Source organism: Ursus americanus, chromosome X (genome assembly GCF_024610735.1).
Source record: "Ursus americanus isolate L20-20 chromosome X, mUrsAme1.1.p, whole genome shotgun sequence".
Classification (NCBI taxonomy): Eukaryota; Metazoa; Chordata; class Mammalia; order Carnivora; family Ursidae; genus Ursus; species Ursus americanus.
The window spans coordinates 108574649-108598108 of NC_142164.1; the positions used below are offsets into that span (position 1 = coordinate 108574649).

The following is a 23460-nucleotide window of genomic DNA, read 5'->3' on the forward strand; positions in this document are numbered from 1 at the left end:
GGACTATTTTCGGATTAGTTCCCAAAGCTGGCGCTGGACATGATGAGTACACAACCCGGAAAATATTAGGAAGTCTGAATTCGTACATTGTAAATTTTTTCTATGATGTATTGTGTGAAGAGCATTTTGGGAACAGCGGAATTACAGTGGTGGCTATCGGTTCACATTTTGGGGGGAGGGGGAAGCACATTTAAAAATGTATACATATAGGTAGAAATGGAGGGAGGCAAGGCGCCACCTCTGCCCTCCCCCCAGCAGTCGCGCTTCCATGGCGGGCGCTGGGCACTACTGCGCAGTCGCAGAAGCTTCTCTTAGGAGGGGAGGTGTGGGCTCCTTCCGTTTGGCCCCTCTATCTGCTGCAGTTGCCTCGTGGGCACGGTCGCCATCCAGCCGATCCAGTTGCAGCGCAGACGCCGCGCCTAAGGCACTCAGAGCAGGACTCCTTGCCTCACAATGTCTGAAGAGGAGGGTAAGGGGCCCTTCCCAAAGCTGTTCCATTCACTTCTGCCTCTTTCTTCACCCTGCCGGTGGGTGGCGGGGGGGGGGGGGCGCTGAGGGGGCAAGGGGGGAGGGGAAACTGACAGGGTTTGCACTGTGCCCACCTAGAGGGTCTCGTAGGTGACCAAGGCATTGTCTCATCATCGGCCAGGGTGTGTCTGGTGATGACCTCTGGACCGCTGTCCCCGTTTACTTAGTGGGCATTTAGGAACCCAGGTGTTGCAGGCTGGGTCTGGCCCTGGGTCCGGGGCATCCTTGGGGTTCATGGTGTTTGAGGGGCTCGAGCTGATCCTGGGGCTTGTGGGGTCCCTGGAGTTCCTCGTGTCCCATGGGCTTGAGGTGACGCTTGGGCTCATGGCGTTCCTGGAATTCACGACATCCTAGGGGCTCAAGGTGATCCTAGAATTTGAGGGGTCCCCGGGGTTCATGGTGTACTTGGGGCTTGAGTTGACCCGGGGGTCGCTGCATTCCTGGGGTTTATGGTATCCTAGGAGCTTGAAGTGATCCTGGGGCTCGAGGGGTCTCTGCGGCCCATGGCGTTTCGGGGCTCATGGCGTCTGGGAGGTGAGAGGTGACACTGGGGCTCAAGATATCCGCATGGTGAGAGGCGGATCTTGGTTTCCAGCACGAGGGCGGTTGTTCTTTCTACGACCTCTAGTGGCCACAGAACAGCCTCAGCGGTCTCCACTCGGGAGGCTGGGGCGCTGTGATCTGTTTCCCTGTGCCCTTTGGAGGGTGGCATGGCGGCACTGGCACCAGAATAAGTCCGTACAGCGGCACTTTTTCCTTGAGCTTTTTTTCCCCGAAAAGGCCTTGTGGATTGTATACGCACCACAAATAGCTGTGGAGCGTGGACCATTAGGGCACGAAAGTGACTTGACTTAGTGGCGGGGTGGGGGGGGACTCCCGGGGTGGGGGGGGGACGACTCCCGGTAGGAGACTATTTGATTTGCGGAAGGTTAAATCTGCACTTTACAGCCGCGTATTCAGCAGCGCTGCGGCGCAGTGGTTTGGGGTGATTTCCGCCACCTCTCCTGAGATGCTTGCGCCCGTAAGCTTTTGAGATTTGGCTACTCATTAAGTACTTGGTGTCGACTTCCTGGGACGAGCTGATCCTTTAGCCTTTCTCTTTCCCTGTCAAAGAACGTAGGGGTCCAAAAGGACCAAGACTCTTAGACCATTAGAATTTTGAGTTTGAAGGATTGACAAACTAGCAGTTGATTCATTGTAACATCGTTTGAAATTGAGGTGTTGATTTTTTGAGGCTTTGGTGGTATCTGCGTTTGCTCAAAAACAGTGCAGCCTTGCTGTTTTATTGTAAAGACATAAACAAGGAGAAGAAAATAAAGATGTAGGTGTGGAGAAGTTCCCACGTACAGAGCCAGTTCTTTGCTCCGAGAGGGCAGATGAGACTTAAAAAGGAGTCAGAGGATACTACAAAATGTGAGGACCCCTGGAAAATAGGGGTACCCTTCCGAGCATGCTTCAGGGCCCATCCCACCTGCTGTATGATTGAGCACCACTGTTTGACAGAAAAGGCTCTAACTTAATGTGTTTGGAATCGCCCCCTTTTTGCCTCTACCCAGCTCACCCCAAATTGGGACTGCTTGATGGTTTTATGACATTAAGTGGTAAACTGATTTAAATGTTTACAGATAATGATTTTACGAGCAACCCTTCTGTACCGTGTTTTCTAAAGCAGGGCATGGCTCGATTCAGTTTCAGGCCTGGCTGCAGCAAGCACTGGGCTCTGGGATTCAGTTCTGGTGGCATTATCTCTCATTTGGCCAACTTTGTAGTCTCTGAAGTTTGATATGGATGTGGAAGGGCTGCTTCTGAGAGTTCTGCTAGGAGATTTAGAAAGTGGCTGTTCAATGTATTGACACAGTTTTGCTAGAAAATCAGACCAGTCTGGCCATTGTCATCTGCCCTGTTTTGGGGTGGATTTCTTGCCGTGGTCCTCATGTGAAAGGAAGGTTTCAGCCTGCATCATTGTGAACTATGCCCTACCTGATTAAGTTCACCACAACTTGGTTCCTTGCACCTTAGAAGCATAATCTTCAAATAGCTTCTAAACGTTATAATGTCTTCTAAAAATGGTTTATGAAGGTTATGTATATACCTAATGAATTAATTTGAATTTTACAAATTTACTGAGAAACCTGGGTGGAGCTCTCAGTAGCTTTACTGGGTCTAGTGTGAAAAATCTGTTGACATATAAAAGCTTGTCTTAAAATAAAACTTCAATTACTTTTGTTATTTTCTTCTGATTATGAAGTCTATAAAGTTTATTGTAGAGAACCTTAAATACAGAGAAGTCTAATGAAGGTCATTTTGCCACCCAGAGATAGTGACTTAGAGATAACAATTGGTATGTTTCGTTCTGTTCTCAAAGTTAGGATTACATATTTTTTCTGCTTTGACCCTTTCTCCCCACTTTGACATTATTTCACTAGCATTTCTAGTATCACTAAATGTTCTTTGAGAACGTGTTTCTCACTGGCAGTATGCCATTTCATCATATGGAAATGCCATAATTTATTCAACTAATTCCCTTTTGTTTGAATAAGTTAGGCAGTTTCTAATGTTCCATTTTTTCCATGAAGACTATTAAGTGGATTTCACAGTGAATCTCCAAACCTAGTGCCATGTTTTTATGGATGAGAAAACAGAGGCAAAAGAATAAACGTATCTGGCTAAAAGGTCATACCTCTGGATGGCTAGAGCCTGAATTGGAACCCACATCATATAATTCCTAATTCAGTGTTATTTTCATACCAGCACATTCCCTTATCCTGGCTAATTACTTGATTCTAATGCTTTGGTCTATTTCAAATAAATGTACTGCATCCAAGTTGTGATGCAGTGTACATGTGATCCGCAAGTTAACACTTTGAGCTTAAACATGTTTTTCTTTTTCAGGCCAACTGTAAAAAGCAAAAAAGCCCATTTATATAGCATACACTATGCATGGTGTGCTATTTTTCATATTCATTAGAATGGTTTATGGAGTTGATTTCACATCTAGTTTATTTGTGGCCACTTATTTCACATTTTGTGAAATTAAATTTGAATTTAATTTGTTTCATAACAACAGTTATGATTGTACTTTATTTCTACATTATTTATTATCATAAAGATTAAAATTAAGTTTTAGAGAACAAGTTTGGGAACTCATGGTCAGTACAGAGTGTGGCTATGTAATGTCAGCTGTATCATGTAAAAGTTAAAAGCATATCACTGAACACAGAGCAGCATGGGCCAGGTGGTCACATTTCTTAAATGAGAAGAAATTTATTGCTCTATAAAATTGGAAGTACTAGAAATACTAATGTATGTGTGTATATACATGCATATAAACCTACATATGTATCTTAAAGCTTCAAACTAAGCAATTTATTTCTTAGCTGACTTGCAGAGATTAGGGACATGAAAATATTCAGCGCAATTTTTTCAGCTAAAATGTTTTTTAAACACTCCATAACTTTATAAGGTGGTTTCCTTAGACACTGATTATTTTATGTGATATCTAAACTTTCTCTTTGCTTATTCCTAGATTATATTATTGTAACTATTGAGGATGACAGTGATGACAATGATGATGATGTTGATGTTGTGATAACAGAAGATTCTGAAACAGAACTTACTGAGAACACACTTTCCACTGATGGCATGTTGACCATAGAGCCAAATTTTCGAGACAGCAATGATAACTATCGGCAACTATCCCAAATGACATATGGTAATTTTGTTCTATTTCCTCCTCTGCAAAATTTTGCTCCCTGGTTCTGATATCCAGTAAATTGCTTCAATATTCCTATAACTTTTACATTAGTCAGTTCTTATCAGGGCAAGCTTCATGGTAATGTCACAGTGTTTACATGTGCTGGCTTTTTCTCTTCATTTAAGCTTTGTCATGTCTCTTGTTCCACTTTTGCTCTATGGGGGTGGGAAGGTGGCCTCAGAAAACATTGGGAGAATATATTTTCTGTATCTGAAAAATTATTTATAGCTGGCAACTCTAATTGTAATTATTTGGTGGCAAAGGAAAAACTGAATTTATGGGAAAAACAACTTGGACCAAGAGTTCATGGAACAGATGACACGACTGTCTATGTAGACCTATAAAGAATCAACAAAAACTGAAACTAGTAAGCAATTATAGCAAGATTGTAGGATACAAGGTTAAGATGCAAAAGTCAATCCCTTTCCTATATACCAGCAGTAAACAACTGGAACTTGAAATTAAAAACACAGTTACCAATTACAATAGTACCCAAAGAAGAGTCCATGGAAAGTGAAGTCTTGTAAGCAGAAGTGCGGTAGCTACTTGGCCTTCCAATGGCTGCTTCTCAGTCACAGTAATGAAGGAAATGTGAGGCATTCACCTCCTTACTTACACACAGAGCCGAGAGACACTATAACCCCTTGGAATATTTCTTTGGTAGCTATATGACAATTTGTTCTTTGCCCTTTGTTTAGAGAATTGGGCTTCCTACTCCTTAAAAATGTTACTGCTTAGAGTTGCCTGGGTGGTTTATTTGGTTAAGTGTCTGCCTTCAGCTCAGGTCATGATCCCGAGGTCCTGGGATTGAGTCCCACATTGGCATCCCTGCTCATCAGGGAGCTTGCTTCTTCCTCTGCCTGCTGCTCCCCCTGCTGTGCTCTCTGTCAAATAAATGAATAAAATCTTTAAAAAAAGTTATTGCTTAGATTGGAGATCAGCAAAATGTTTCTGTAAAGGGCCAGACAGTAAGTATTTTAGGCTTTACAGCCATAAAGGCTCTGTTGCAATTACTCAACTCTGCTGTTGAAGTAAGAAAGCAGCTGATATATAATCAACAGATGAGTGTGGCTGTGTTTCAGTAAAACTTTATTATGAGCACTGAAACTTGAATTTCCTATCATTTTTCCATTTCATGAAATATTCTTCTTTTGGTTTTGTTTTTTAATCATTTTTAAAAATAATTTTTTGATATTAAAATAGTTTTTTGATATTTTATATTTACTCTCCATTTTTAAGAGTTACTCAAATTTTATACACTTCGAATACAATTACATTTTAATTTTTTTTAAGTAAGCTGTACACCCAGTGTGGCGCTCGAACTCACAACTCCAAGATCAAGAGCTGCATGCTCTACCGAGCCAGCCAGGTGCTCCTGTTTTTTAATCATTTAAAAATGTAAAAAAACCAAACAAAAAACAGAGCCATTCTTAGTTTGTGGGCTGTGTAAACATAGGTGGCAAGGTGGATTTGATCTGTAGGCTGTAGTTTGCCGTCCCCTGATCTAACTGGTGCCAAAAAGTTTTGACAGCACTTGTCCTCTGTTCTGGCTTTAAAACTACATGGAGAACCAGCAAAATATTTTCTTAGTGTGTTACAGAACGCCTGGATGATTCCAACAGCCCTCTTTACTGGGAGAGAAATAAAGGAGACTTTTCCAATGTGGATACCCTTTGACCTATTATTTCTACTTCTAGGAATTTATCCCATAGAACTACGTGCAGAAGTGTAAGACTGTTTAGCAGTGTTCTTTGTATGAGCAAAACTTGAGAAGTAACTTGAATATCCATGAATTAGGGACTAGTTCAAGGAATCATGGCCTGATGATAGGAAATTAAGAAGCTGTTAAAGGGGTTGTAGTATATCTCAAAGTATTAGTTTGAAAAAACCAATACATGTTTAGTAAAAATAAAGGAGATTGCAGTGCAGTACTTATAGTCTGACCCCTTTTATCTTTCTAACTGATGCAAAAATTTAGGATAAGGGATTTCAGAAAAGGTGACCAGGTAATTTTTTATTGTTATTAATATATATAATTAATATTTATTTATTATTATACATAACATCATGCCTTTTCCCTTTGTTACTGTGATGTGTTGCCTTGATTGGTTTTCTCTTGTTGAACCACCCTTGCATTCCTAGGATAAATCCCTCTTGGTCATGGGCAATAATCCTTTTAATTTGCTGTTAGATTAGATTTGCTAATATTTTGCTGAGGATTTTTGCATCTATATTCATAAGGGACATTGGTCTGTTAATTTTCTTTTCTTGTAATGTCTTTATCTGGCTTTGGCTTTGGTATCAGGGTAATTCTGGCCTCACAGAATGAGTTAGGAAGCGTTCCCTCTTTAGTTTTTTCAAAAAGGTTGAGAAAGATTGGTGTTAATTCTTCTTTAAATGTTTGGTAGATCCACCAGTGAAGCCCTGTGGTTCAGGCCTTTTCTTTTCTGGGAGGTTTATGACTGATTCAATCTCTTTACCTGTTTTAGGTCTGTTGAGATTTTCTATTTTTTCTTGAGTCGTTTTAGATAATAAATTTTTTAAATTAAATGTCTGCCTTCAGCTCAGGTCATGATCCCAGGGTCCTGGGATGGAGCCCTGCATCAAGCTCCCTGCTCAGTGGGGAGCCTGCTTTTCCCTCTCCCGCTCCCCCTGCTTGTGCTCATGCCCTCTGTCAAATAAATAAATAAAATCTTAAAAAAAACCCCAAAAACCCAAATTGTTTTCTCATATACCAACATGAAGCAATTAGAATACATATATAGGGTGGGGTGCCTGGCTGGCTCAGTGGATAGAGCATGTGACTCTTGGTTTTGGGGTCGTGAGTTCAAGCCCCACATTGGGCAGAGTCTACTTAAAAAAAAAAAAAAGAACATGTATAGGGAAAGAAACCCAGCTGATAATAGCTACAATGAAATATTAAAAATTCTAAGGAATAAATGAATAAAAATTGCAGAATCTGTATGAAAGGGAAGCAAATACTTTAATGAAGGTCATAAAATAAGGCTTGAGTAAGTGGAGGGACACAAATTGGTCCTAGAGGAGAAAAAACTCTCATATAACTTAAAAAAAAAAAAGAAAATCTTGAGAAAGTGTGTTTAAGGGACAGGTGGTAATTTACCATATCAAACACTAAAACATTTTAAAAGTACAATTATTAAAATATGTTGGTACTAGTTTTGAAATAAGGAGCCAGATTTAATGCAGCAGGAAGCTCGTAAAAAGAACAAAGAATTTGGAGTTAATATATTATAGTATTTTAGTGAGAAGCGTAGATAGTAAATCATGCTGGTACAGATGCTTAATTATTGGGGGAAAAAGCCCATTGGATTTCACCTCATATCACACACTTAAATAATTTCAAGATGGATTAAAGAGTTGAATATCTAATGAATGGAAGTACGGAAAACTAGGAGAAAATCTAGTTGAATGTTTTTCTATTCCTAGTGAAAGACTGAATGTAACAGCAGTTCAAGAAATCATAAAAATATTAATGAATTTGGTAAAATAAAAAGAGAACCCCTCCCAATCTCAAAAATATCAGACTTCAAAATCACATCAGCACTTGAGAAAAATATCTGCTGAAAATACACATTTTCAAGGGTTACTATTCTTAAGATAAAAAGACCTCATACAAATCAAACAGGAAACACTGAAACTCCAGTAGGACAATGAGCAGAGGACACATAAAATAACAGATTGCAGAACGAGAAATCTTAATGGATAGAGAACATTCAGAAAATATTCAACTGTATTAGTAACAAGAGAAATGCAAATTAAAATGAGATAGAGACTTCAAACTTTCATCTACCAAATTAGCAATTTTTACATGGTAATTCACTTTTTCTTTTTAGTTTAGAAAAACTATTGCATTGCAGTTCTCTACAAATTTAAGTTACTACAACCCTTTTGGACTCTTTAGCAGCACTTGTCAGAGGCCCCTGAATGTTCACAGCCTTTAACCTAGTGACTCTCCAAAATATTCATTATAAGGAGCTTTTCAGAGCTGTGCATAAATATTTACATTTGAATGTGTATACATCATTATAGCAAAATAGTGAAAAACTGGAAGCCATATAAATCTCCCACAAGAGAAAACAGATAACCCATGGACATCCACAGTGGATTATTATGTAGGCATGTCTAAACTATTTTAAAAATTATTGTATGTCAAGTATATTTCAATTAAAAATAAAAAATAAAGGAGAAAACTATTTTAAAAATTATAAAATACAAAATTGTTCAGAATTTATGTATGGTGTGAATCAAACTGTATAAAATATATACGCAGTAGGAAAAAGAGAAGAAAATATATCTATAGCTATGATGTTTATTGGTGATGGCTTACTTTATTTAGATTCTGAATTTTTTTAAAGAGCTTAATTTTTAGGTAGATTTTTTTAAAGATTTTATTTACCAGTAGGAGAAGAAAGGGTTAAAGAAAGGGGGGGTAGTCAGAAGGGGGAATGAAGCATGAGAGACTATGGACTCTGAGAAACAAACTGAGGGCCTCAGAGGGGAGGGGGGTGGGGGAATGGGATAGGCTGGTGATGGGTAGTGAGGAGGGCACATATTGCATGGTGCACGGGGTGTTATACGCAACTAATGAATCATGGAACATTACATCAAAAACCAGGGATGTACTGTATGGTGACTAACATAATATAATAAAAAATATTATAAAAAAATAAATAATATCTACCGAATCAAAAAAAGAAAGAAAAAAAAAGAAAAAAGATTTTATTTATTTATTTGATAGCAGTGAGCACAAGCAGGGGGAGCAGCAGGCAGAGGGAGAGGGAGAAGAAGGAGGCTCCCCTCGGAGCAGGGAGCCCAACGCGGGGCTCAATCCCAGGACCCTAGGATCATGACCTGAGCCGAAGGCAGACGTTTAACCGAGTGAGCCACCCAGGCGCCCCTTTAGGTAGATTTTTTATAGAAATCTATCACACACGAAAATAGGCACAAATCACAAATATTCAGCTTAAAGAATTTTCAAGTTAACACACAAGTATAACCGGCACCCGCACTAAGAAATAGAAGGCCCTGAGCTCCCCAGAATCAGCCCTCACCTCCCTTCCAGTCACTGCCCCTCTTGCAAAGTAGCACTATCCTGACATCTCCCACCATTGATTACTTTAGACTTCAGAACAATTGAATCATATACAGTCCATTTAGGTTCCTGGACCCAGTTCCAAACTGTGTGTTGGTACTGGTGGTGACGGCTTCTCCCCTAACACCAGGCAATTCCTGGACACAAGCAGGGTGTCTGAGAATTCAGCTCAGTTCTGACACTATCCACCCAGAGACAGCGTCAGATTCCACAGGTGAGGGGCTCAGTCCCACAAAACTGCACCCCCGTTCCCCTACAGACACCAGTTGCAAGCCTGGGCGATTACCCAGGCTTCTGACCGAAAGGCTTTACCAGGTTCCCGTGACCCCCTCCTCAGGTTTGGTTAATTTACTAGAGCAGCCCACAGAACTCAGAGAAACATTTTACTTACTGGATTGGTGGTTTATTAGAAAAGGATATAACCGTGGAACAGCCGGAAGGAAGCGATGCAAAGGACAAGGCATGGGGAAAGGGCTCGGAGCTTCCAAGCCCTCTCAGAGGAGGCCATTCTTCCCAAAACTCCATGTGCTCACCAACCCGGAAGCTCTCCCGGCCCTGTGCTTTTGGTGTTTACAGAGGCTTCTTTACATAGGCAAGATTGATTAAGTCATTGCCACTGGCAACTAATTCAACCTCCAACCCCTCTCCCTTCCCTGAAGGTCAGTGGGTGGGACTGAAAGGTCCAACCCTCTAATCACAGCTTCCTTCCCCTGGTGACCAGCCCCCATCCTTAGTTGACCTAGAGGCTTTCCACTTCATTAATATAACAAAAGACACCTTTATCGCTCTCCTCAAGAAATTCCAAGGGCTTTAGGGGCTCTGCCAGAAAACAGATGAAGACCAAATATATATTTCTTTTTTTTAAAAAAGATTTTATTTATTTATTTGAGAGTGAAAGAGCGGGGGGAGGGGCAGAGGGAGAGGGAGAAACAGACTCCCCGAGGAGCGGGGAGCCCAATGTGGGGCTCCATCCCAGGACGCTGGGATCATGACCTGAGCCGAAGGCAGACGCTTAACCGACCGAGCCACCCAGGCGTCCAAAATATATATTTCTTAATATAAATCACATCACAACTATATTCTTTGGTGTTTGGCTTTTGCTCAGTGTTCTGGTTGTGAGATTCATCCTCGTTTGTAGCAATAGTTGGTTCATTCTCGTTGCTGTGTAGGCTTCGTTTGTATGAAAACACCCCAGTTTAATTTTTCATTATTAGTCTTATAATCAGAATAAAACAACCAGGTTGAAAAATAAAAACTGAAGTTACACCTCAAATTGGAGGTATTTTATCATTGAATTTTCCCCACCATATTGGCCTGCATTTATCTAACTTGTTGATTCTCCCTTTACTCTGCCTCTGATTCCTTCGCTGATTGTTAATGGGAATTAGGTCTGTCATTAAGGCGCCCCTCCCAGCACTGGGATGCCAGCCGCCAAATCTCTCCTACAAGATAGAATATGATAGCACTGCATTCTGTGTCTTTTCCTCGTTGCAGGGTTAAATGACTCAGAACCATAACTAAGCCTACAGAATTCTAGAATATTTGGGGGCTTATGGTTCACATACGTTTATTTAGGTTTAATATAAAATGTAACTACGGAAACAGTCATAGTCTTAGAGTTCAAGTGACTTTAGAGATAATGTTGTCCAGTTTTCACCTGGCAGATGAGGAGGCGGTGTCTTTGTGGTCTCCCCAGTCCACACAGTGGGGGGAGAGCCGAGCCAGAATAGATGCCTGACTCACATTTGGAGGCCCGCTGCCTCCCTAAGTAAAAAGACCTTTTGGGCTCCTTTCAAAAAGCAGTTAGGACTTGTGTTCTCTTGTTCATTTGTTTCCAGCATTTACTCTGTAGCCTTCCAGTCGTGAAGCATTCATTTCACAATTTGGAATTGGTGTGTGATCTTGATTCTTATTCCTAAGTGTGGCAGCCTAGCCCTTCAATTCTTAAGGTTTTATTCTAAATCACTAATGGAAGAGTTACTGTTTTGTCACTCTCTAAAATTCAGCCAGGACTCCAATTCAGTTTGAGTTGGCGTTCTGAGAACATATCCCTATTAAGTTGATTATGGTAATGTGTGAAGTAACTTTTTTATGTGTTGCTTTTCAGGAGTAGGTGGTTTACCAGCCCTAGGTGACCAGCCAGTTCCACAAATGAACCATCTAGCAAATTTAAAAAGATATAGTTCCAACTCAGAGGAAATGGAGCTTCTCCCACTGCGCAAAAGAGGACGATCATCTTTTCCAAGGGGGGATAATATGGTTTGTATGTTAAATGGAAAATCGTTCCTTGTTTTTTTCATTCTGCTTTATTTCTTTTTTTAAAAATTGAGTTTAATTTCATACAGTGAACAGTTCAGTGGTTTTGACAAATATGTATACCTCCACCTCCATTAAGATAGAGAACATTTCCACCATCCCAGAAAGTTCCCTCATGTCTCTTCCTAGTAAGTCCCCCCCCCAAACCTTGGAGAAACAACATTCTGATATTTTTCTCCATCATAGATTAGTTTTGCCTGTTCTAGAACTTTATATAAATAGAATCATGCAGTAGGTACTCTTGTGTCACAGTCTCTTTTTCTTAGAATAATGTTTTGGAGGTTCATCTGGTTGTAGTGACGTTGCGTTGCCATTCATTGCTGAGTAATATTCTGTTGTATGAATGTCCATAATTTGTTTATCTATTCTCCTTTTGATGGGCACTTTGGTTGTTTCCAGGTTGGGTTATTATGAGTAGTGACTCTGAACATTATTATGGAAGTGTTTTTGTGAATGTATGTTTGCATTTAATTTGAGTGAAGACTCAGGAGTGCAAATACGGGGTCACAGAACAAAGTTTAGAGGAAACTGCCAGCTTCCTTGTGTAGTTGTACTGTTTGACATTTCCGTCGTATTTTGCTGTGCTTCATCTCTGAAGTAGAACGAAATAGATTATTAGACTATTCATAATCTCGCTTAGCAGAAAATGCATTTACTTACTTATATAAGGATGAGGACACTAGTAAATACCTAAGTAGTATAGGCAATTCTTTGAGTTGGCAGCCCCAATATGTTCATATTTGAGGATGTTAACTGCCTACCCATAGTCATGGTTTCTGATATAATTATGTGAAAGCACTTTGAAAAGTATAAAGCACTACACAAGGGTCAGATGGCAATATTGTTTTTATAATGACTGGTCTATATTATAATTCCATATAATTTTTGCTGCCTAATAAGTTGGTAATGCAGGGCTGATTCAAAAAGTTTAAACCAAAAACATTGATAACTACTTGGTATGTTTATGTTAAAATTATTATTATAGTCCATACTTCATCCTTAGAATAGAGTTGTTATGATTAAATATACTGGTTATTTGCTGTCCGTCTACTTACTTATACCCTGTTTTATTCCAAAAAACAATTTAAGGTGTCTTAGAGATTAATTTATCGAGAAAAATAGGTGCTTTAGTGCTTCTTATTTTGTCCACAGAGTGTCACTGTTGGATTATTTGAAAATCAAAAGCCATAAAACCTTTGGTTCTTTGTTTCTGGTTAGAAATACTTGTTTTTAAAGCAGTTCTGCTGCCAGATTACTAGGAGACTAGCCTTTTTACCCTGAAGTGCATAAGGGATTAAGCTTGGTAGAAAATGGTGTCTTAAGTGTAGTTGGGTGAATGAGAAAACAGTTCGGCAAGTACAGTTGACCCTTGAACAATGTGGGCGTTAGGGGCACTGACCCCTGCACAGCCGAAAATCCACGTGTAACTTTTGACTCCCCCAAAAGTTAACTGCTAATAGCCTACTGTTAACCAGAAGCTGTACCAGTAGTCAACTAGCACATATGTTGCATGTCATAGGTATCATATACTGTATCTGAACAAAAAAGCAAGCTAGAGGAAAGAGTGCTAGTAAGATCATAAGGAAGAGAAAATACATGTATAGTATTGCACTGTATTTCTTGCAAAAAACTGCGTATAAGTAGACTCGCACAATTTACACCCATGTTGTTCAAGGGTGAGCTGTGTGTCTTTTTGTGTTGTGGTATTTGCGGTGGGCAGAGGTCCTTCGCGCCTTTGGCGCTTGTTGAAAGCAGAATTGAAGTCCTGAATGTGTCTTCGGTTCTTTCTTTCATATTTTCTTTTGGTTTATTAATAAATTGTCCCTGGAGAAGAACTTGAATACCCGATTGGGAAGAAGTTGGAAGTGTCATTGATGAATGCATATCAGACTGAATATTTACATAATATTAATTGCTAATTGCCAAATATATTCACACTTACTATCATAAAGAAAATGATTTAAGTTCTTTTTCAGCCTTCACATACTGTGGAGTTACTCTGAGCTTGAGAACTTGAGGAAATATTTCTCTTTCATGACTTCGTATGCTTCCATAACAATGAACAAGACAATGAACATTAACCATTTGATTTCCTTCTTTTCCTTATCTAATAGGAAATTCACAGCAGTTTCTACCCTGTTTGAGTAGCTTTTCTCATTTTTGAAATAATTTTAGATTTACAAACCAGGTGCAGATACATTACAAAGAATTCTCACGTATACACTTCATACGACTTCCCTTAATGTTAACTTACCTGTGAAACTTTAAATTATGGTAATTATATGAGCATAGTACTGTTTTTACAACCACAATATTAACATTGTTACAGTACTATTAGCTAAACTGCAGTCCTTGTTTGAATTTCAACATTCTTCTTCCCCTTGCCCTTTTTCTGTTCCAAGATACAATCCAGTATCCCCCATTGAGTTTAGTTGTCTCTCCTCAGTTTCTTCCAGTCTGTGACAATTCCTCATTCTTTCCTTGTCTTTCATGACCTTGACATTTGTGATGAGTGTACCAATCAGTTATTTTGTAAAATGTCTCTCAGTTTTGGTATGTCTGATATTTTCTCTTGAATAGATTGAGATTATGCATTTATGACAAGAACACCACCACACAAATGTCTCCTTATTGAATCGTTATCAGGGGCACATGGTGTCCATGTATCATTTTACTGGTGATGTTAACATCGATTTCTTGGTTAACGCGATATCTTCTGGATTTTTCTGCTGTAAAGTTACTGTTTATCCCTCTGTGGCTAATAAATATCTTAGGTGGGAGGTACGTTGGGACTCTGCCGATATCCTGTTTCTCCTCAATTTTTTGCTCACTGAGTTGAGTTAGCTCGGGGATTTTACCTGCAGCATTCACTACTGTGGTGTTCGCCAAATGGTGACTCTCTATTTCCCTCATTCCCGTGTAGATATTAAAAGGAATTCTTTTGTAAGGAAGAGCTGTCCTTTCTACTCCATTTATTTATTCAATTATATATTTTATATCTATATGGATTCATGGGCATTCACTGTACATTGTATGAGTTTTTTATAATCCAATGTTATTATTTTATTGATCAAATTTTCTAACTTTGGGGCGCCTGGGTGGCTCAGTCGTTAAGCGTGTGCCTTCAGCTCAGGGCGTGATCCCAGGGTCCTGGGATCAAGCCCTGCATCAGGCTCCCTGCTCTCCTGGGAGCCTGCTTCTTCCTCTCCCACTCCCCCTGCGTGTGTTCCCTCTCCCACTCCACCTGCGTGTGTTCCCTCTCTCGCTGGCTGTCTCCCTCTGTCAAATAAATAAATAAAATCTTTAAAAAAATTTTTTTTTCCAACTTTGGTTATTGGGAGCTCCTTCCAGTTGGATCCTGGGACCTTTTCACATGCCCCCACTTTTTTTTGAGCACTTCCTGATTTTCTGACATCACAAGATGTTCTAGTCTCATTCATACTTTTCCCGACCCAGCCTTGGAGTTCACCTCTCTCCGAAGAGCCCTGGTTCCTTTATTGGAGAGTGGTATTTAGAAACCAAAATCCGGACAGTAGATATGTTCATCGCTGGTCTTGTGTCATTGATCTTAGGCTCTCCCAGAGGACAGAGCTAGGAAATATATGTATACTATTCCATGCATACACATACATCTTTATTTCTGTATCTGTCTTTATATATATTACAAACTATGTGTTCATACTGATATTCAGTAGCTTTTCTTAAACCTAGGTTCTTTTTTTTTTTTTAAAGATTTTATTTATTTATTTGACAGAGATAGAGACAGGCAGCGAGAGAGGGAACACAAGCAGGGGGAGTGGGAGAGGAAGAAGCAGGCTCATAGCAGAAGAGCCTGATGTGGGGCTCGATCCCAGATCGCCGGGATCACGCCCTGAGCTGAAGGCAGACGCTTAACCGCTGTGCCACCCAGGCGCCCCTAAACCTAGGTTCTTATATGATAACTTCTTTCCTTATCCCCTTTTTAATCAGCTCTTACCCGTTCCATTCTCATGTGAATATGAATTTTGGTTTTACTTTATCTCTGCTTTATAAGACTTTTGAAATACTTTTGGAATGTAGTTGAAAAAATAATTTAAACAGATAAATATATAAAGTACTGCTTTTTCTAGTTCTTAGTTTGGGTCCTAATGATATTAAACATTGACTACTTATTTTCATAATATTAATAGGAGAGCAACGCATCTGAAGGTTTCTGTGATGAAAATCATCACAACCAATTTACGGAACTCCAACACCATTGCGAGGTATCAAACTTCTGTGTTTTAAATGTAGTTTTTCAAAATTTTGAGTAAAAGTATTTTTTTTTACCTCATTTAATGTCGTGCTATTACTAGAAAGTTTGTCATGTCAAATTCTGTATGATTATCACTCCATTGTGGTACATTTCAAAAAAAATTTCGAGTTAGAACAGTATCCCTAGGTGAAAAATTTGAAATAAAAATATGGCTTTTGTAGCTTAAACAAAACCCAACAGCCCATAACTGGTCAAATGTAGTTACATCTCTTTCATCTAGATTGTTCAATATTTAATTTCTCCAATATACTCTCTTAAGGAAATTGGCTGATTTCAGTGATATTTAATATGTGCCTAAATGCCTATCAAGATATCGCAATTGAAAGAAAATGGCAGCATGCCATTGTTTTTTAAAGAGTATATCTTATGTAGTTTTGAGGGGATTTTGTAAAAGTTAGCATGTTGGTAGAGATTGATGGGTATAATTATCAAGGATTTTGTGAGCTGTATCCTCTAGAGGTAATGAGAGCTCATTTTTTAAAAAGTAGCTGTTAACATACAAAGTTTGTTGGATTAAAATGAGCTACCGTGCCTAAGTAAAGAGCGTTTCGGTGAGTCTTTATCACTATTATTGAGAACAGAAGTGGACTGCTTCAAGGGAACATATCAGATCTTTGGGGAAGGATGTACGGGGGGGGGGTAGGGGGGGGTTCTGATTTCCAGCAGGGCCGTTCCCAGCCCGCCTCACGTAAGCACCCATGACGCCCCAGGCTGCCACTGCTCTGCCAGGGCCTTCTTTCTGAGCGATGGTGCAAGATGTGGTGGGCTGGAACGGGGAGGAGGAGAAATGCCCAGGGTCCCAAGTCACAGCCCTGAAATGGACCATCGGGGATCCTCCCCGTTTCTCCCAGTGTGCTAGCTCTCTCCTCTCTTCAACCCCTTCCCTTACCAGTCTAGCCCAGTTGCTGCACACTTCCATCTTTTCTTTTTCTGTCCCTGCCCAGCATCCTCTTTAGGAAGACCCCAGCCCTACGCAGGCTGGGAAGCAGAGGGGGCACCTGCTGGGACCCATCCACTGTTCCATGGCCCTTCGACAGCGCTCTGGTTGACTCCCTCTCCGTCCCCCACAAGCTCTGGACAGCCGGCCTTCACTTCTTACTTCAGGGAGGCCAGAGAGGGGGGTGGGCCCGGGCCCCTGAGGCCAAAATCCCTCCAAGTCCCAATTCCTCTTCCCACAGCCAGCCACTAGCCTGGAATCTGTCCTTCAGGCGGCTCCCTCTATAAGGCTAAGGCCAGCACTGCTTTCGGCCTCTGAGCCTCTTCCCCTGTGCCAGGACACCTCCATTTGTCAGTGGCCACCTCCTGCACCTTCCGCTCTGCTTCCGTGTCCATCACTCTCCGCATCCCCTCCCACAGCTTAACCACACCTCTGCTTTGGGCCTCCCACCCTCTTTCTGTCATGCCTTCTCTCTCCTTCCCTTAAAAACCCAGCTCTTTGAACATCATTTATGTTCACTGTCTAAGCATCTGACTTCCCGTGTTCTATTTGGGTGTTTTTGAATCTACTGTTCCTTCTGCCCTCTCTGCCCTTCCGTGCATCTTTACCTAGTGAACACCATCTCGTCTTTTAATCCTCAACGTAGACCTCTCCTCTGAAAAGCCTGCCACGACTGCCAGCCGGGGTTAGGTCTTGCTCTTCTGTGCGCACTTAGCCTCCCATTCTTGCCTGTGTCGTAGCCATCAGAGTCATAACAGTGATATGAATATTAGTGGATGATTGAGCACGACTGGACCAGTCATCTTGCAGTGTTGTTGTTAGGATGGTAGTAGTAACATCATACCACAGCGCCTCACTTTGTCCTCAAGAGAACTCTGAGAGGACTTCTCATCTCGATTCTATACATGAGGAAATTGAGGCACAGAGAAGTTAAGTGACTCGCCCAAGGTCACACAGCTGGTAAGCAGCAGAACGCTAGTCTTTGCACCCAAGCGTGTTCCCCTAGAGCCTGCACTATTTACCTCAGTGCTGTGGGCCAGTGGGTCTCACTTGATCATGCACCAGAACCACCTGGAGGGCTTGTGAAAGCAGATGGCTGCCCCCACTGTCAGAGTTCCCAATTCAGCAAGTGTGGGGTGGGAGACGGTGCAATTCCGACAAGCCAGTGGGAGAGGAGACGTTGATGCTACTGGTCTGAGACCGTGCTTTGAAAACCGCTGCTCCGGGCTGCTCCTCACCCTCCTGAAATCCTCTCTCTCCGGCTAACATGGCGGTTCCTTAGGGCAGGATCTGGTGGTTTTCTTGTTTTCTTGTTTTTTCTTTCTGTCCATATTCCCAGCACCTAGCAAAGCAGTTCTGAGAGGTAGTAAGTAGGCCCTCAATAATGTTTGTTTGAATGAATGAATAAGGAAGTGGTTCTGGCCTCCTGTTGGAGTGTATTTTCGACCTGAATGAAATTTCTGTGTGTTTGAAGAATTCTCAGGTTTTTTTAGTCACATACCTGGTTGGCCGATAGGGGACATGTACTCGAAGGTTTTGTAAGGTTAATTGTTGATTGCCTGATTTTGAAACACTTTGAAGCCAAAAGTCACACCTGTTGTATTTGGCTCACTATTCTTTTCAGCGTAGCATGCTCACTGCCTGTGAATTCACACCATGGTTATATGGAAAGAGGCTCTTTGGCCTTTTAGCAGATTTGAAGGTTTCTTTCCTAAAATAGCACCTTCCTTGATATAAAATGACTCCATCATAAATGTGGTGGCTTATGAGAATGGTGATACATTTACTTTCCGGTATTAAAGCTTCTTAAAATGCCTATATGGCCTGGAGTAGTTGGGTAGGAGATTGGGGCTCCTTGTCTCAGCCAGCTCAGCTCTCTGTTACCAAAACCAGGCATCAAGTGGCATTAACAAGACATTTCTGATGGCTTGAGAACTTTCTTGGTTTGTAGCGATTAAAATTTGGCTTAATGGTATTTTCTTATATGTTACTTTTCTTTTGAAATAGGAACTGCTAAAGTACTTGTTTTATTATAATAGGGTTTGCAAGAACTTATTGAAAATACAAATAAGCAGGTAAACAACCTTTGTGGAATCATTTCAAAAATGCAGCCTTCTTGGGAGATATCACCATTGCTAAACCATGTAAGTATTATGAAAACATTTTTGCTGCTTTGATAAACCTCTAGTTCCTAAAGATACCAGTCACTTAGAAGTGAGAGAGAACTAACGACTCCAAGATTAGCAAGGCTGACGTACACTTACTTTAGCAACAGATGGGACACTCAACCTCTCTTGGAAGAATGCTGAAGTTGAGGTTTGAGAAATCATGATACTGAATATTTTTATGTTTGTAACCGTAATGTTTAAAATATAATCAAAATAAAATAGGGTTGAAGAGGAATAAAAATCATATAATAAAAATTCAGCGTTTATCCTGGACCGAGGAAAATGATGTTGCAAAGAAAGGAGGTATTCATGCTTGTATCAACTTTTTTTTTTCAACAAGTTACATTTTATTTTATTTTTTTTAATGTTTTTTTTATATTATGTTAGTCACCATACAGTACATCCCCTGTTTCCAATGTAAAGTTCCATGATTCATTAGTTGCGTATAATACCCAGTGCACCATGCAATACGTGCCCTCCTTACTACCCATCACCAGTCTATCCCATTCCCCCACCCCCTCCCCTCTGAGGCCCTCAGTTTGTTTCTCAGAGTCCATAGTCTCTCATGCTTCATTCCCCCTTCTGATTACCCCCCCTTTCTTTATCCCTTTCTTCCCCTACCGATCTTCCTAGTTCTTATGTTCCATAGATGAGAGAAATCAACTTTTTAAGATGATTTATAATGGGTTTGTGTTATTTTAGAGGTCATCTGGATTTACACAAAAAAGTTTTAATTGTCTACCTCATGGAGAAGTTCAAGTCCAGGAACCAAAGAAGAGAACATAACCCATTTTGCTCTCTTATCCTGGACAGGGAGACGGCGGCCCATCTGGACCAGTGGGATGGCAGGAGAACCATGCCTGGCCCAACCCTGTACGGGCATGTCTTCAGCCAGCCACGATCCCGGAGATGCAGGAGCTGGTCCTCAGTGAGAGTCCGCCACTTCCCAAAATTGTCTCCGCATATTCATTACAGCCCAGGGTCATACCAGGCAGCCCAGCTCCTGGTCTTGCTGTCCCGTCCTACGTTTTCAATGAAGGAGGTGAAGGTGCCACCGGGCATCTCCCCTCTGCCCAGCCTCCTCTGGCTCTACCGGCAGCACTTCTGTACCCAGGGGAACCCCATGTGGCACACTCCTCTGAGATGGCCAACCACTCAGCTGTGTGGGGGCATAGCCACTTGGGCCCCGACCCGGCCTCGTTGGCTTTCTGCATCCCTCCTGATATCGGTGAGTTTGATGTGGCCCATATTACAAATAGCATCCTTTCATCTGGATTAAAAAGCATTCTAAATGCAAACTAGCAATAGCTAGTTTTTAAATTGAAGTATGGTTGGCTATAGCTATTTTTTTCCTTTAGAGTTTTATGAGCTAAGTTTAGATTCGTATGTAGTTTTAAGCAAGAACCGAGTGATGCCCTTACCCAATTTCCCTCAAAGGTAACGTCCTGTAAAACTCCAGTGACATGTCATGAGCAGGATAGTGATGTTGCTCTGGCCCTCAGATCTCATTCAGCTGTCCCCGGTTTGACTTGTGTCGCTGTGTGTCCGTGCCTTTGGTTCCATGCGGTTTTATCATGTGAGGTTTGCACGTCCACCGCCACAGTCCAGGTACAGAACATTTCCATTACCAGGAGGATCGCTTGAGTCGCCCCTTTATACTGTACCCATCACCCTCTGGTGGCCCTGCTCTCCCTATTCTCCTTTCCCTGACTCCTGGCAAGCACTGATCTGTTCTCTATCTCTAACACTTTGTCGCTTCAAAATGGTCATATTGTTAGATGCATATAGTATGTTGCCTTTTGAAATTGGCTTTTTTTCACCCCAGCTAAGTCCCTGAAGATTAAACCAAGTTGTTGTGTGTATCATTAGTTCCTTCGTTTTTATTGCTCAGTCCTGTTCCATGGTATAGGTGTGCTGTAGTTTAACAGTTGATCTGTTGAAGCAGATTTTTGGTTCTCCACCCCCCCCCATTGTTTGCTTATTAGGAGTAAGGCTGCTATGAATATTCATGTACAGGTTTTGTGTAAGTAGAAGTTTTCATTTCTCGGACAAGAATACCCAGGAGTGCAATTCCTGGTGATATGTTATTTGCATGTTCAGTTTTAGGAGAAACTACACGTACCATTTTATGCCGCGGCCAGCTATGTACGAGTGATCCAGTTTCTCTGCATCCATGTTTCTACTCTTTCTGTTGTTCCTTCTTCTGACATTTCATGATTCCTTCTTTCCTCATATCCTTCCATATAGAAGACTTTCCTTTAACCTTTCTGTAGGACTAAGTCTGCTGGGGACAAAATCCTTTAGTTTTCCTTTGTGCGAGGTGTTTTTATTTCCCCTTCTTTCCGGAAGGAGAGTTTCATCCAGGATAGAGTTCGTGGATGCATGTTCTGGTATACAGCCCCTGAAAACTTTTTATTTGTAGAAATGCCAGGACAAGCAGAAGCCAGCCTTGGAAACAGCACTGAGTCAATATATTACCCAACTTCATTGGGAGATGACAGTGGCCAAGATACTGTCTCATCTGTTTTCATCCTTCCTAATTTTGGTGAGTTTAAAATGATACATATTACAAGTCATGCCTGTAGATTCACCAACATCCTTAATGCCAGTTCAGTGCCAGCTCTTTTTTTAATGAAGCTTTTAATTTTGAGATAATTGTAGATTCACATGTAGTTGTCAGAAATTATGTAGGGATCCCACTTCTGTTTCACACATTTTCCCCGATGATAACCTCTCGTAAAACTATAGTAAAATAGCACAACTAGGTACTGGCATTGATTCAGTCCACATTTGTGTGTGTGTGTGTGTGTGTGTGTGTGTGTGTATTCAGTTTTACACAATTTTATTCCATGAGTTTTATTTATCATCACAGTTGTGATCCAGAATGCTTCCATTGTCACCGCCTCTTGCCCTTTATGACCGCAACCACCTCCCTCTGGCCACCCTTTCCTCCTATGCTAGCAAAGAGTGAACTCATATCCCTTTCTAGAATTTTGTCACTCGAATATTGTTATTTAAATGGAATAAAATGCTATATAGCTTTTTGGGCATAGCTTTTTTTTTTTTCCTAAACATAATTTTCTGGAGATTCATTCCAATTGTTGGATGTGTCAATAGTTTCTTCCTTTTTATTGTTGAATGCTCTCCCACAGTATGGATATACAACTGTTTATCTGTTTCTTCAGCCATGGAAAGATATCCAGGATATTTCCAACTTTTGGCCATCAGAAGTTTAACTCTGTGAACAGTTATGTACTGGTTTTTGTGTACACTTAAGTTTATACTTTTTGAAGTGAATACACATGAGGGCAATTCTGGGTCATCTAATAATTTCATGTGTAGTTTTATAAGAAACTGCTAAAAATTTTTTCAGAGGAGCTGTGCCATTTGACCTTCCACCTGTAATATATAAGTGATACAATTTCTCTGGATGCCTATATCTTCTCTTTCCATTGTTCTTTCTTCTTGATGCTTAAAGATCCATTCTTTCATCATATCTTTTCTGTTTGAATATTTTCCTTTGGCCTTTCTTTAAGGGTAAGTCTGCAAAGGACAAGTTCTTTTAGTTTTTCTTCGTGTGACAATGTCTTTATTTCCTATGCAGTAATGAAGGATAGTTTTGCTACATATAGAATTAACGGTTGAGAGATCTTTTCTTAAGCACTTGAAAAATGTTCTTTCTGTACAAATGCCAGTAATAGCAGAGACCAGCTTGGAAAACAATCCTGAGACAACAAATTACCCAACTTCATTGGGAAATAACAGTGACCAACGTTTTTCATCTGTCTGCCTCCCGCCCAATTTCGGTGAGTTTCAAATAATGCATATTACAATGTTTAATCTAGATGTATCGACATCCTTAATGGAACTAGTGGTAGCTCATTTTTTTAATTAAGCTTTTTATTTTGAAACAATTTTAGATTCACATATATTTATAAGAAATAATATCAAGACATCCATTTTACGCTTTGCCCATTTCCCCCACCGTTAACATCTTGCAAAACTGTAGTAAAATATCACAACCAAGGTATTGGCATTGATACAATACACAGATGTTATTGAAATGTGCCCAGGTCTACTTGTAGTGATTTCTGTGCATTTGTATTTATTTCAATCTCATTTTATCACATGAGTAAGTTTGATGTCCACCACCACCGTCCAGGTACAGAACATTTCCATTGCCACTGGAATGCCTCATCTTACCCCTTTTATAGAAGATTTTATTTATTTATTTATTTATTTATTTGAGAGAGAGTGCCTGAGCACGAGTGGGGGGAGGGGCAGAATGAAAGGGAGAGAGGGAATCTCAAGCAGGCTCCTCAATGAGTGTGGAGAAGCCCAAAGCAGGAC

The 23460-nt window shown here is 40.7% G+C and overlaps 1 protein-coding gene across 1 annotated transcript in view; it reads left to right on the top strand.

Annotated features, from left to right (window-relative positions):
• The first annotated feature begins 453 nt into the window (after window positions 1–453).
• The window catches only part of BEND2 (BEN domain containing 2), a 54195-nt gene continuing 31188 nt past the window's right edge, over window positions 454–23460 (top strand). The window contains 7 exon segments of the mRNA XM_087860082.1: window positions 454–469; window positions 4055–4240; window positions 11503–11654; window positions 15881–15955; window positions 18982–19086; window positions 19924–20338; window positions 21533–21655. Of these exon segments, the coding sequence (XP_087716208.1) occupies window positions 454–469; window positions 4055–4240; window positions 11503–11654; window positions 15881–15955; window positions 18982–19086; window positions 19924–20338; window positions 21533–21655 (1072 nt within the window).